This window comes from Marmota flaviventris, chromosome 19, assembly GCF_047511675.1.
Source record: "Marmota flaviventris isolate mMarFla1 chromosome 19, mMarFla1.hap1, whole genome shotgun sequence".
Classification (NCBI taxonomy): Eukaryota; Metazoa; Chordata; class Mammalia; order Rodentia; family Sciuridae; genus Marmota; species Marmota flaviventris.
The window spans coordinates 5,027,416-5,042,453 of record NC_092516.1 but is presented as its reverse complement, the minus strand read 5'-3'; the positions used below and the strand labels follow the sequence as shown (position 1 = coordinate 5,042,453).

At 57.0% G+C, this 15,038-nt stretch overlaps 1 protein-coding gene across 3 annotated transcripts; it reads right to left on the bottom strand.

Moving 5' to 3' along the window:
• Positions 1 to 2,353: 2,353 nt before the first annotated feature.
• Nagpa (N-acetylglucosamine-1-phosphodiester alpha-N-acetylglucosaminidase) lies at positions 2,354 to 10,418 on the bottom strand. 3 transcript variants are annotated; one of them, XM_027940393.2, is made up of 10 exons: positions 10,195 to 10,418; positions 9,664 to 10,119; positions 8,583 to 8,722; positions 7,568 to 7,676; positions 6,463 to 6,591; positions 5,884 to 6,089; positions 5,747 to 5,794; positions 5,082 to 5,183; positions 4,937 to 5,000; positions 2,354 to 3,009 (listed from the first exon to the last, which is right to left on the bottom strand). In XM_027940393.2, exons 1-10 carry the CDS (start codon positions 10,278 to 10,280, stop codon positions 2,862 to 2,864), a joined length of 1,488 nt encoding a protein of 495 aa, XP_027796194.2. In that variant the 5' UTR covers positions 10,281 to 10,418; the 3' UTR covers positions 2,354 to 2,861. The 3 variants fall into 3 exon arrangements, with proteins under 3 accessions (XP_027796194.2, XP_027796191.2, XP_027796192.2); XM_027940390.2 differs by having other exon boundaries at positions 2,354 to 3,168; positions 10,195 to 10,415; XM_027940391.2 differs by having other exon boundaries at positions 2,354 to 3,148; positions 10,195 to 10,414.
• Between the last annotated feature and the right edge of the window lie 4,620 nt (positions 10,419 to 15,038).

Genomic DNA, 15,038 nt, shown 5'->3' with positions numbered 1-15,038 from the left:
GGAGGCGCAGAGGCTCCTGCTTTCACCCATCTCAGGGCTCTGGGGGGCCCTCAGCGCTGCCCAGTGACCGCCCATCAGCGACTCTGTGAGGGCTCAGCCACTGGCATGTCACCAAGGTCACCATCCCGGGGCTCTGAGGCAGTCTGTGCCTCTGCTCTGGGGTCTTCCTAACTGCCAAGATCACAGAGGGGTCCTTGGTGTCAGCGACTCCCGGCGTCCTGCCTTGTGTGTCTGTGCCCTGTGTCCCCCCCCACAGGTGCCAGGATCCCAGACACTGCTTTGCCTCCTGCTCATGCTCCAATGACGCTCTACAAATGCCTGTGTCAAAAAATGTGCCTGTCCTGTGACAGCAGGAGTGTCACACTTTTTGGGTTGCAAGAGCACCCAACACAAACCGCCCCAAACAAAAACGAAACTTTATTGGTCCACATTCCGTATTGGAAGTCAGGTATGGCTGGACCCAGGGGCTCACATCTTGCCCCCGCCCCCCTCGGTTGCTCTCCACACTGCCTGGCTCCCCCCATTTCGTGTGGTTCGTCTTCTTCACACTGGGGAGAGCTGGTTTGCTCTTCTCCGTGCGGCTCACACCCTGGAGGTTGGACGAGTCCAGCAGAAGTTCGGGGGGGGGAGAGGGGGGCTCTGACTGGCTGACCTGGGCAGAGGCCGCCTCTGATCCCCAAGGCCTGCCTTGAACGAGGGGTGCCCACGACACCACCTGGTGGCCAAGGGGGAGAGGCAGCGCCGGCTTCCGGTGCAGGGGACCACTGCACCTCTTCTGCTCCCTCTGGCTGGAGCTCGCAGCTCTGGGGAGGGCAGCCGGAAGCACCCAGGCGGAGACCCCCAGGAGCAGCCCTGCTGGAAGACAGTGCTCCCCTGCCCTGGAGTGGACCCCAAGGCACGAGGCAGCTCTGTTCTGTGGAGGGTCCCAGCAGGACTGCGCCTGCTCCCCACCGTGCCCTCCCCACCAGAGCTTCCTGGTGACCTGAACCAAACCACTCGTTCCCATCTCCTGGGGCTTGATATCAAATCAGAGACTCTGCGTCTGATAGAAGAAAAAGTTGGCTCCGATCTACAAAGAAGAGGAACTGGAAGTGGGGCAGGTAAAGGCAATAGATGTCCCTGTGACAAAGTGTTTAAAGTTCTGCAGCGACAACCCTGGGAGCTCGGACGCCCAGTGTGTCCTCACTTAACCGGGGGCCACTCCAGCTCACCATGACTGGCTCTGTTCAGGGGCTGCTGTTTCCCTCTGGGCCTGGGTCCCACAAAACACAGCACTGTCCCTCGCCCAAGAGCTGGTGGCCCAGCAAGGACCAAGAGGTGTCCCCTGCAGGCCAAGGGTCATTCGGGGCTGCCCATCACTACTGCTGCTGCCCCCTGCACCTGGGGCTGCTCCTGGGACTTCACATCCTCTCTTTCCCACTTCTGTATTTGGACTCAGTGGGTCTGGACAGAGTCGAGAGCCTGCAACTGCAGAGCATTCCAGAAGAGGACATCCCAACTGCAGCCAGGTCTGGGAACTGCTCTTAGGAACGCGCCAAGATCCTGACTCACAGCAACTCATTGTGAAGTCCCTTAGCCCTGAGCTTGGGCCAGCCTGGTGACCTGCTCTATCCGACTCCATGTGGCCAGGAGAGGTCAGAGCAGCTCTGGACACCTCTCCTCCCTCTGGGACCTGCCTCCTCTGACCCGAGCCTGAGCTACCTCTGGAGGACCAGGCGCCCTGCAGAGCCCAGCTGTGTACCCCTGCCTTGGCAGCCCCCTCCTGGTCCATTAGCCCACCACAGACACTGACCCTGGCGCAGGCTGCTGGAGCCCGCCAGTGACCCTGCAATCAGCAGTGACGTTAGAGGACAGCAGCAGCACCTGGCCGGTCTGTGACTCGGGCCATGCTTGGGGGCTTGGGAAGCACAGGGACACTGACAGGGCCCTGGGAAAGACCTACTCACGGCTGCGCAGACACCGCTGCTGGTGCTGTGGCCGGCGGGCAGGGCAGCCCAGACCTGTGGGGCCTGTCACCACTCCAAATCCTCACCTGTGCATTGGCCAGGGTTGCTGGTGCCCTCTCGTAAGAGAAACCAGAGTCTGGGGTTCCTGACCTTGACATGGGTGACTAAAGTAAATCCCACAAGACAGAGCAGGGCCGGGCCAAACCCCACGTCAACCAGGTCCGCAGCGCCAGCACCACCTGGGCCCACCCAGCCCGGGGTCTGGTTTTACCAAGCCCCCAGCCACGGCGTGCACAGTAGGCGTGCAGGGTCAACACAGCCATCAGGGGGCGGCAGGCTAAGAATCCCCGTCTGCTCAGACCCAGGGGCCAGCTCCGGGAGTCAGACCTCAGACGCCCCCTGGTGGCTCCCTTCAGGATACCCGTTTATTCAAGAGAGAACCTTCCTGAGGCAGGATGACCGCGGCCTGGCTCCACCTCACCCCTCCCAGCTCTCTCTGAGGGCTCCTAGGACAGGAACAGAGTTCCAGCCGGCAAATCCGGAGTCTGCAGAAAGGGGATCTGTGCCGTGGCCAGAAAGGCAGGCTGAGCCCTTTACTCCATCCTGTGGGGATGTGGTTGGGACCCGCCACACAGGAACTGAACACAGGTTCACCAGGGCCCTGTCCCCAGGATGCTGGGGACTCTGGCAGTGCACAGGCCCTCCAGGAGGTCAGGCCTCGCGGGCAGCAGACACAGGCAGGCGGGGGAGGAGAAGCAGTCTTCCGGGCAGCCCTGGATTGCGGGGGTCGCACGTGCCGTGGCAGGCGGACAGGTGGGCGCAGGCCAGGGCCAGGTGGGAGGTGGCACAGGTGCCACTGGAAGCTTGGCCATAGTGCTGGGGCTGAGGCCATCTGCAGGGTCCACGTCGGTGGCCTCAGAATCCCTCCTGCAGAAGCTGGTCTGGGTGGACAACACAATCCTTCAGGACAGGCCACCGGGGCAGCTCGGGGTCAGTCCTTGAAGGGGTCATGGGTGTCCCCAGCCTGCTCCTTCTCCGAGGCCAGGAGCTCCCCGTTGATCTCCTGCAGTGGGTGGTACATGTAGTTCCCGTCCAGGTGCCGTTTCCTCTCTGCTCTGGAGCCAAGCAGCAAGGACACGTTGGCCACAATACTGAGCAGCAGCAGGAAGACCAAGGCCAGGGTGAGGGCCAGCCAGGTGGTCCTGGGTGGAGAGAAGAGGGGCTGCCGGGGGTTCAGGCCAGGGAAGCAGCGGGGGTTCCCCACACCCCAGACCTGGGAGCACAGAGCCAAACGGGGGTGGGGTGGGGGAGTACAGGGACATGAAGACTTGTGCCCGAGCAATAGGGGCCGAGGCTGTGGGCCCACATCCCCTGATACTTCAAACCATTAAAACTTTTGAATGATGGGCTGAGGCTGTGGCTCAGTGGCAGAGCACCTGCCTAGCATGTGTCAGGCACTGGGTTCGATTCCCAGCACCACATATAAACAAAATAAAAATAAAGAGTCCATTAACAACTAAAAAGCAATTAAAAAAAAAAAAACTTTTGGAAGAAAACATGAGGAGCTGTAGCTCAGTGGCAGAAGCATGTGTGAAGCACGGAGTTTTGATTCTTAGCACCACATAAAAATAAATAACTAAAGAAAAGCATGAATGTTACTCATTTTCAGATTCTATCTATCTACACACACACACACACACACACTATTATTTTCGTACTGGGGATTGGAACCAGGGGCACTTATCACTGAGCCACACCCCCAGCCCTTTATCTTATTGAGACAGGGCCTTGCTAAATTGCTGAGGCTGGCTTGTGATCCTCTTGCCTCAGCCTCCCAGGCTGCTGTGATTACAGGAGTACACCACTGTGTCTGGTCAGGTATTGCTTATATCTTAGATGCCAAGTTGTGTGCCAAATAGAACCAGGGAGGACACTTCCTGCCCGAGAGGCCTCAGTCTGCAAGCTGTGCTCCAGGGGACACTGGCAATCAAGGCTGGGCTGTGCAGGCAGAGCAGGGAGAGCGGTCCCCTTCTTCCAAGTCAGGGAGCTGGCAAAGAACAGGCTGGGTCTTTGGATGACAGTCTTTCAGGTCTTAGGCCGCAGCCCTCAGGGCAGAAGCATCCACATGCAGATGCTCAGGGGACTGCAGCCTCGCCCACCAGTCCTCCATCTCCCTTCCCTGGCTGCCAGGTGCTGCTGGGTTTCAGGTCGGCAGGGCAGTGGGGCTTGGAGTCTCACTTCTGCAGGAGCCTGGACCTGCAGCCCGGACTCCAGGGACTCCACCTGTTCCTGCCCTGGTGCATTTCAGACTGCACCTCCAGTGATGTGATCCTGGGCCCCCAGGTCTGGACCCTCAGACTCACCAAGTCAGGACTCCAGGGGGACCTGCCATCTGCCCTTCTGAGGAGCTCCCGGGCTCCCTCTAGGACAAGGCCGGGGGAGCTCTGCTTTCACACCAACGCCACCTCCAGTCCAGGGAGCACCAGTGCCTAGGACTGGGCTATCAAGGTGACAACCACCTCCAGAGTTGGGGGGCCCACGAGCCCAGGACTGGGCTATCAAGGTGACAACCACCAGGAGAGAGGGCCTCAAGGAGAGGAGGGCAGCGTCCAGGATCATGGGGAAATGAGGCCTCAGTGGGGGCGGGGCAGAAGTCTCTGGACCAAGCCCTCGGGGTTCGAGTCTGAGGCCAGGGACAGAACAGAGAACGGCAGCAGCAGCTCGGCCTGAGCACTGGGGCCCAGAGGGACAGGACCTCGTGTTCAGCAGAGTCTGAGCTGGGAAAAAGAGTCCCCAGTCTTTGCAGCCAGGGAGACGGGAGCCACAGGCCTCCTCCACTCCCACCAGCCTGGTGGCCCCGTTCTCACAGCTCTCTGGACTGTCGAGGGGCTGCGGTCAGCTGCCACCGCCCTGTGCTTGCAATGGAGACATACCACTTGGGTGAGCGGACACCATGTCCTGGCCTCCCTCAGTCCCACCGAAGCACTCACCTGGTGAAAAAGGAGAGCTCTCCTGCCTTCCGGGTGGCCTCGGGTGGCTGGAGACACTGCTTCACTGTAAGAAACCAGAGACAGGCTGCAGGGCCGGGGGACGAAGGGCTGCCCTCCCATCTGGGGGTCCCGGGAGGCCCTGTACCTCGGGAGACACTGCAGTTGCCAGTCTGTGGGTCGCAGGGACACTGGTGCTCACACTGGCAAGGCCTCTGGCAGCCTGGCCCGTGCCAGCCAAGGGGACACGCTGCAGAGAGGAGACGGGAGGACAAAGATCAGGCTTTCAGGTGCCAGGGCCTCCTTCTGCAGGACACAGTGTGGTCAGCCCCCTGCTGCTCCCAGGCCAGTCCCTGAAGGTGACCTTATCTGGAAACAGAGTCTTTGCAGAGTCACTAAGAGTCTCAAGAAGACATCATCCTGGATTTAAGGTGGGTCCCAAAGCTGAGAACCCCGGGTTCTTGAGAGAGCAGACTGGACAGAACAGGGAAGTGGCCGTGGGCAAGGGAGGCTGAGACAGGTGCTACTGCCCCAGGCCCAGGGACCAGGAGCCCCCAGCAGCTGCTTCACAGGGACAGGAGGAGGGGGTGTGGCTCTGCCCACACCTGGGTTTTGAGTCCCGGTCTCCAGAACTGTGAGAGGACACATTTCTGCTTGGTGGTGTCCAACAGCCACAGGGAAACCAGACAGGGATTCACACTTGCGGCGAGAGCAGTTTCCCAGATGGAGGGCGGGGCAAAGGCAGCGGAGCAGCTCCCTCTCCCCGAGGGCCAGCGGGCAGGGCCAGTGGGCAGGGGCGGCCGGTGGCCTCACCTTCACTGCAGTTGGACCCCATCCATCCAGCATCGCAGTGGCAGCCGGCTGCCAAGACAAGACCCAGGAGGCCAGGTGAGAGGTCAGGCCAGGCACCGGGAAGACGGACCCCGTCAGGCCCCCAGGCCCCCACTCACTCTCCGTGCACAGCCCGTGGCCGCTGCAGTTGGAGGGGCCGCAGTCCAGCTCGCTGCAGGCAGCGCCCCGCCAGAAGTGCCCCGTGCACACGCAGCTGCCCTCCACACAGGTCCCGTGGCCGCTGCAGTCCGGTGGCTGGCAGGAGGGCGCATGCACACACACCACGGTGGACACATGCCGGGGACAACGCCACATGTTGTCCTGGCTGCGGGGGGGATGAAGGGGATGAGAAGGGGCCACAGTGCTGGCCCAGCAGGTCCCTCAAGTCCCCAGCCAACGAGGGCTCCCCCCACCCCCAGTCTTACCTTCTGGCTGTTTACAGGCTCCTCTCCTCAATCCCTGCCAACCTTCCCACCCCGCGCCTTGGTGTATGCTGTGCCCTCTGCCTGGAAGCCCCGCCCCCACCCCCAGCCACCTCCTCACCCTCAATCTCTGCTCCTATTCACCATTCGCAGGGAGGTCTTTCCCAACCGGCCCCTGCTCAAGGGCGTGGGCAGATCCCAGGGTGGGGATCCCGAGTCTTCCGCTCACACTCACTGGCTGAATGAGACAGTCAGAGGCAGGCTCTGTGCCCTCACCAATGATCTGACGGGTAACTGGCCAAGGTCCCGTTGAGCACAAAGGTAGCAGAGCCACCTCCATCCAGGTTGATGGCGTTGACCACGTCCAGTTTCAGCAGGAATTCGGCCACCTCCCACAGGTTGACGCTGCGGCACAAGAGCAGTGCCACTGAGCGCGACTCCTCTTGCCTTTGACAGTGCACGGTATCGTGCCCGCTAGGGCAGGTACATCTCTGAACAGGCCCCCAGCAACGCCCGCCCTAATCCTGGGCAGCTTGAATATGAGGCATCACGCCCGTGACCATCTGTCAGGTGGCCCAAGTGTCCTTGCGGGGGACATCCTGACTTCCCTGGGTGAGCCCAGAGGAACCACAGGAGCCCTTACAAGCAGAGAGCTCTCTGGCTGGCAGCAGAGGAGGAAGTGAAAGCCATGTGACATACAGGGGGACGAGAGGGACTGGACACACCTCTGTGGCCTGGAGACCGGGGAGGGTTCTCATAAGAAGGACAATTCAGGAAGCTGAAGGATCCCAGCTGGGGACCAGCAAGGGACAAAGGCTCAGTCCTGCACAGAAGGATTCTGCCAAGCACCCAATGTGCCTGGAAGAGGACTCTTCCCAGAAGTTCCAGATGAAAGCCCCCACATCTTGATTTGGTCCTGGGACACGGAATATTCTCAGTCTAGCGTTTCTGATTTCTAACCTACAGAAAGAACTGGGATCACTGCTTAGGCTGATATGCTTGTGCTAATTTGCTACGCAGCAGTAGTAATGCTACACTTTATCTGTGGAGGACAAACCTGCAGCTCAGAGTGGCTGAGTGACTTACCTAAAGCCACAGAGTTGGCCACACTGAGCTGGAACCGGAGCCAAGGTCTTCACCTGCTAATCCTGTGGCCAACTGGGGCTTGGAAGGGACCCTAGCACTGAGGGACTGAGATGAAGTGTGTAGAGGAGAGAAGTTCTGGGAACTGGGGAGACCTAGGGTCCCTCCTCCTGTCTGAAGGCAGGACAGAGGGTGTGGACATGTCTGAAAATGGTTGTGTCAGGATGACTGCTAGTGTGCTGAGGTTTCTCAAAGCAGACTCCGCCTAGGTCTGGAGGCCCTAGTTTCTGGAACTTACCCACGCTGCTCTGTCTGTCCGTCTGCATGGAAGAGCACCAGCTGCCCCTTACGGTCATGGCCCACAGCTGTCCTGGCCGACATCACATTTATAAATTTGCTAAAGGAACCTGGAGGAGAGGCAGCCTGGCTGACCACCCAGCCCCTCAGAGGCCTCCTGGGCTCTGTTCCTACTTCTTGCCACTCTCCACCTCCAGGTCCAGGCCGCCTGGCCTGTCCCCTGGATGCATGATGGCTGCCTCCCATCTGCCCTGTCCCAGTCAGTGTCCATGCCACAGCCTGAAGGCTTGTCTTCAGGGCACCCCAGGAGGGGTGAGCTCCAGCAGGAACTCCTGAATGACTTCCACCAATCAGAACAAAACCCCAGGCTGCATGACCTCTCCAGTGCTGTCCTGCCTCATCTCCCGGGACGACCTTCACCACCCCGAGTCACTTCTCCTCAGGAACACTGCACTTCCTGTTCCCCGCTCACTAAGAACCTCCTCCTCCTGAGTTCCTCCCATGGCTTGCCCTTCTGTTCCAAGACCACCTCCTCAGTGAAGCCTTCCCTGACTGCCCGCCCTAAGATAGCCCATAAGTCAGGGCCAGGGCATCCCCTTCTCCATGCCAGTAGTCAGCTCTCCAGTGGCTCCCAAACCTGAGTATCCATTAGAATCACCACGGTGCGGGGGTGGTCCTTAAAGCACAGACCCTTGGACATCACCTCCAGGGATCCTGAGGCGGTAGGTATGAGGTGGGTGGGCTCACGGCTTTGCATTTAAACAAGCTCCTGGATGATGCTGAGGTTGCTGATCCATGAATATCCTGCCCCTTTCTCCCAACTTTTTCTTCCTTAGCTAATTATGACAATTACAATTTTATCATAATTGTCTCTTTAAAATATCATGAAGCACAAACTAGCTGCTGTATAAACACTTGTCTAAAGACTTAAAAAATAGATCCTCCCATGTCTGGTTCTCAAGAGAGCTGCTGCCCAGCCTCCCCTTCCCCACACTGTCCGCCTCCTCGCCCCTCACCTGTCTCCTGGGTCTCATCGCACTCGGTGGCCTGGCTCTCATTGATGTAGATGCTTCCATTGCGAATCAGCCACACGACCCCACTCAGCAGCTGCACAAATGGATTCTCAGTGTCCAGCACCTCCTCCTCAGACAGATACCTGGACCCAGGGAAGGCGTGAGGCTCACTCACCAACTGGCTAACCGTGTGGGTGGTGGGGCTGCTTTTCCCTTCCCGCCTCATCCCGGCTTCCTGATTCTTCCTCCTGCCCCAGGAAGGGCCTGCACCTGAGAATAGCTATGGTGCTCTGCAACTCTGTGGAATCTTCCTGTTCTAACAGCCAAGACCAACAGGACTGAAGTTGGCAGGGTTCTGTCACAACTCTGCAAACAGTCTATACTTCATTTAATAGAAAAAGCCACCCCATCGATCTCAAATCCACGTGTGGCCTTCACTCTCTAGGCTGTCACTCCAGCAAAGCTACCCCTCGTGCCTGTAACAGGCTCAACCGGCCTCCTTGTTTCCCCAATCCAGCCTCTGCCCAGCTCCCCCAGAGTTACGGCAGACTCTTAATCAGTCTGTCACCCTCTGATAACAGGCTCCTTTTGTGGGTCCCTCACACACAGGCACCTCTCAGCCTTTGTGCCTGCTGCTCCCTCTGCCTGGAATGCTTTTTCTTGAGTTCTGACCTTGGCTGATTAATCCTCAGGTCTCAAGTCCAAGGTCACTTTCTCAGGCCTATTCCTCACCACCCTACCTAAAAAACCCAATTTCCAACTATGGTGGGTTCACCCTGATCGTTTGAATCTGAATTCATCTTCACTATTTACCTGACCTTGGTTTACTTTTCTTAGTAATGGGGACGGTCTGTTAAGGAAGGCAAATGCGTGCTCTTCACCGCTATCCCCCCCAGGGGACGTCACACTGCCTGACATGAAACAAGCACTCAAAGACACAGCGTGAACCGCTTTACTATCCCCATTCTGCAGAGGAGGAAAAGGAGGCTCAGTCCGGTTAGGTGACCTGAACACAGCTGCAGAACTGCAACCCAAATCTCAGGCCCTCTGCCCTCGACAGCCACGGAGCTCCGCGCCTCCTCACCCAGTGACCAGGGTCCCGTCGCGGCGGATCCCGAACTGCGCGTTCTGCAGCCCCCCGGAGCTGCTCACCCGCCGCCCGTCGCTCACCACGTTCCCCAGGCACTCGCCCGTGTTCATGCGGAAGAACCCGCCGTTCTGGGCGACGCGGCAGCCGGCGGACCGCGCCGTCTCCTCCACCGTGGCGCGGCGCCTCTCGGAACAGCCTCCGGACCCGCCGGGCTCCAGCACGGAGAAGGTGCGCAGGGGCGCGGCGACCCGCGTCAGGTGGCCGGCCACCGCGCGCCCGCCGAAGTGCGAGACGAAGGCGCGCACGCTCGGGCTGCCGGCGCCGGGGCTCGCGGCGGGCGGGGGCCAGCTCTCGTGCTCGCGGCTGCCGGAGCGGACCCGCGTGCAGTCCCGGGCGAGGCGCGCGCGCGCGCGGGGATAGGGCAACAGCAGGTCGTCGTCGCGGGAGGCCCTGCGGGCACGCGCAGGTGAGCACGGAGGGCAGGGGTCCCCGCGCCGCGCCCGCCCGCCCGGCCAGCCCACTCACCCAGCGCCCAGGCCGCCGGACGCAGCCCCGAGGAAGCCGAGCAGCGCGACCAGGAAGAGAAGCCCTCGACCCGTGGGCGTCGCCATGTTGGGGGTCGGGCCTCCGGTCACGTGGGCCCGCCTCACGTGACTCGAGACCCTCCGGTGGCGGCTTCCCCCTCGGAACGGCTCAGCTCCTTCCCGGTCTCGCGAGAACTCTCTTCCCAAGGACGCGCGGGCTCTTCTTTTAAAATCCGGGCGGGTCGGGCTGAGTCGCCGGTGGAAAGGCACTTCTTACCCTGACGTGGTGGCCGGCCGTGGGGGCCCGCCCCGCCCCGGGCCGCAGCCCCTGCCGCAGGAGCCGGCGCCGGCGGACCCCCCCGGGTCTGGTTCCCGAGGAGCCTGTTCCCCGCGCCGCGTCCTTTCCTGCGTCTCAGTCCCGCCCTCAGCGTCTCTGCACCCGCGTGGGAGACCCCAGCGCCCCTACCCTGCACCCGTGGACCTGGCAAGTGCTTAAACACGAGTGAGGAGGGGCTGGGGGGCTCAGTGGTAGAGCGTGGCCTGGCCCGTGTGAGGCACCGGGTTCGGTTCTCAGCACCACCTCTAAGTAAGTAAAACAAAGGTCCATGGACAACTAAATATATATATATATAAAATGAGTGATGATGGTGGCTCTCTGGAAATCCCTGGTTGGAGTCTGATTTAAGGTCTTCCTTAGATAGTGACATCAGTGATAAAAGTCAGTAAAACATTACCTCTCCACTTCTTTGAAAACTAAGCTCTATTCTTTAAAATAGCCGAATAAGTTGATGTTTCCTCTTTAAAAAAATTATAAAGAACTCCCTTATACAGTTTGCTCAGATTTCTCAATTGTTAACATTTGCCCTATTTAATAGTGTTACTTTATTCATACACCTTTTTTCCTGAGCAAATTGCAGCTATGTTGCAGACACGGTCCTTTACCTCAATACTTCACTATGACCTTCCAGGACAATAGGACAATGACATTTTCCTTTTTTTTTTTTTTTTCCTTTGGTACTTACGATTGAACCCAGGGGTGCTTAACCACACTGAGCCACATCCCCAACCCTTCTTTACATTTTATTTAGAGAAAGGGTCTCACTGAGTTGCTAAGTGCTCCGCTAAGTTTCTCAGGCTGGCTTTGAATTTAACAATCCTCCTGCCTCAGCCTCCCAAACTGCTGGGATTACAGGCGTGTGCTGCTGGACAAGTGAAATTAGGACGTGTTGCATTGATAATACTTATACTGTTTAATCCCTAGTTCATCTTCAAATTTTGCCAGTTTTCCCTGTAATGTCCTTTGTAACTCCCTCCATCCCAATCCAGGATCCAGGTGGGAGCTGCATTTAGTTATCCTCTTTGGTCTCCCTTAACGTAGAACACTTCCTCATCCTGGCTTTGACTTATGACCTGGGCATTTTTGATGAGAGACAGGCAAGGTCAGCTACATTATTTGTGGAACCTTGTGTACCACAAAAACATGGGGTCCTTTCTATGAAAAATATTTAGAATTTCAGGAGGGCATGATGATGCACACCTATAATCCCAGAAGCTGAGACAGGAGGTTCACAAGTTTGAGCACCTTAGCAAGAGCCTGTCTCAAAAAATAAAAAGTACTGTGGAGGTAGCTCAGTGGAAAAATGCCCTGTGTTCTGTCCCCACCCTGGGTTTACTCCCCAGCACCCCCCCCCAAAAAAAAAAAGGAAAAGTAAAATGAATGTGAAAGTGCAGGCCTGCCCTGCTTGAAGGTACTCTTATGTGTAGAACAGTGGCCTTCAGCTGTGCCTAAACCTTTGTATTTCATTTTGTAAAACACTAGTTTGCTGTGAGCTCCTCCATTGAGAACGAGCTAAGGTAGGATGACGCCACACTTTTTTTCTACAAGTAAAGAACCACCATCTGCCTGTACAATCACAAGTGCAAATTGATGAATAACCTCTGTGTACCAACTTATCAAACTAAACCAAGGAGTAGCTGCACACAGGGACGTCCCAAATCAGGAACCCACACAAGTTGAGCTTTTCACCATCAGCAGATGTGAATCCCTCACTAAGACCCTTAAGCTGATCACAGTGAAAGACCCCAGCCCAGTAACCTAAGGCCTTGTTGCGAAAGCATGCAGGTATGTCACAAACCAGTCTAAGCACTGGATGAACTTTCCACATAACCGGCTGAGAAAGAGCAGTTTAACTGCTCTTCGACATGCCTGAGCAAACAGGAACAGATAAGCAAAAACGGAATGTAAGCCTGTGGGTTTTCCAGGAACTTAAGTGGAAAACAAGTTTACCCTTTAGGTAACCTATATGCTGGGTTCAAAAGAGCCAATGAGATACCTGCTATTATGCTAGGCGGGAAACTGACCCCTGTACCCTATAAAAGATCTGTACCCCAAAGCCCGGTGTGCCAGTCACCAAAGCTTTGGCTGAGGTTTTGCTGTGCACCCGCAGGCGCCTGTGTAGCAATAAACTGCCTCTTGCTTTTGCAGCCAGTGTTTTGTTCGTGTGGTTCGTTCTTGGACGGGGAGTCTAAGTCTTTCAACAGCATCCCCTGTTACCTGGTCACTCCTTATGAGACTTGCCCAGGATAATCGCCACAGGGATGAACTTCTGATTTCTTGTCCCCATCAGGCTTTAGCAGAACGTGCTTTCTCCTGCCTGTGATGACCACGCGTGACCCGCTTCAAGTTGACTCTCTGAAACGGAAACTGCCATCTGTCAGGACCCTCTGCTTTGAGCACTCTGAGGACCTGCCTTGTTAAAACCCTTATCTGGCCACCTACAGTGACTCTGCACTCATATCCTCTCTGCCTGTGCTCAGCATCCTGTCACCCTGCGGCTGCCTTAACCCTTTCTTAGTGTTTCTGTGACCCATTTATATGTTACCGTGTGAAGTACGATGTGTGACTTGAACGTTGCACATATTAGAAATTAAGATTGGAGGCCAGGCGTGGTGGCGCACACCTGTAATCCCAGCTGCTCTGGAGGAGAGGCAGGAGAATCTCAAGTTCAAAGCCAGTCTCAGCAATTTAGTGAGTCGCTAAGCAACTCAGTGAGACCCTGTCTCTAATAAAACACAAAAATGGGCTGGGGATGTGGCTCAGTGGTTGAGTGCCCTTGAGTTCAATCCTTGGAACCACAAAAAAAAAAAAAATAAGATTGGAATAAAAGACCTGTTTGTCTAGTTTATGACTACCAGCTGACCCACACCTGCTTCCCGCCTGTGAATTTGTCATTTGATAAACTCTGACATTGTGGAAAGACACGTTTTGCCTAAGTTAATGGCATAGTTAGCTCACAACAGGTGGCGAGAACAGAGGGTTAAAGCAGCCCAGGACCCTCTGCAGGGTCCTGAGTGAAGCCTTGGAGCTGGCCCTGGGGGCAAGAGCCTCTCAGGGCTCTTGTCCCATGACAGTGTCCAGGTTAGACAGTGCCTGGGTACCTGTGCCATGTGTGGCCGTCCTAGGAGCCCTGGCGAGCCTAGTTGGCCATCAATGCCAGGCCCCTCTGGGGGCCACTGTTGTGATTCAGTGTGTGACAGGGTCAGATGCCAGAACCTCAGGGTAAGACCTTATTTGAATATTGGAACTTTGCAGACATAATCAGTTAAGATGAGGTCACACTGGGATGGAGCGGACACCAATCTGATTGGTGTCCTTAGGAGAAGAGACGGAGACACAGAGAGAAAAAGGCCACATGAAGACATGGCAGAGGCTGGAGTGGGGGGTGCAAGCCAAGCACAGCCTCCCTCTCCTCTCCCCCTCCCTCCCCCAGGGACCCCGGAAGATTTTTTTTTTTGTACCTGGGATTGAACCCAGAGTACTGAGCCACATCCCCAGCCCTTATTTATTTATTTTTAAATACTTTTTTAGTTGTAGATGGACACAATATCTTTATTTTTTGTGTGTGGTGTTGAGGATCAGTCCCAGGGCCTCATGCATGGGAGGCAAGTGCTCTACCTCTGAGCCACAAGCTCAGCCCCTATTTATTTATTTATTGAAATACGGCCTTGCTAAATTGCTAAGGCTGGCCTTGAATTTGCATCCTCCTGCCTCAGCCTCCTGAGCTTTGGGATTACAGGCGTGCACCACCATGCCCAGCTAGCGTCAGTCATTTTAACAAAGGCCAGACTGTGAACAATCAGAGGGGGCTTTGCTTTGCATCAGGTGTGAGCTGCAGGGACCTAGCTGCTCCTGATGCCTGGTGAGTTTGCTGAGGCTGCTGTACCAGGGACCGCCATAGCCTGTACGGCCTCAGCCACAGCGTTGTGTGGCCTCAGAGTCCTGGGGGCTAGAAGTCAGAGATGAAGCAGTTGCCATGTTGGCTCCTCCTGGGAGCTGGGGAGGGTCTTTCCCATCCTGCCTCTCAAGGATCCCTGGCGATCCCGGCACCCCTGGCTGGCAGAAGCGCTGCCCAGCTCCACCTGCTCCCCGCGGCTTCTCCTGGGGCTTTCTCTGTGTGTCGCTTCTGTGCCCAAATGCCCCCCTTTCCTAAATCCAGCGGTCACACTGGATTAGGGGTCTCCTACCTCAGTGCAACCTCATCTTAACTAATGATCTCTGCCAAAACCCTGTTTTCAAATGCAGTCCGTTCTGCGGTCCTGGGGGTCAGGACCTGAGCATATGAATTTGGGGGGACACAGTGCAGTCGTAACAGGCATGCTCCATAAAGGAGTGTGAGGAGGGTGTGAAGGGGAAGGCTGTTCAGTGACCGGGCCACCGCCCCATGCCAAGTGGAGGTGTTCTGTGTGTGTGCCACATCCTGTCATACAGCTCCACGCCCTGGGGACCCTGCAGTTCTCAACCTTGGTGAGCCCCAGCATTCTGTGGAGCCTGCCAGACATGCACGT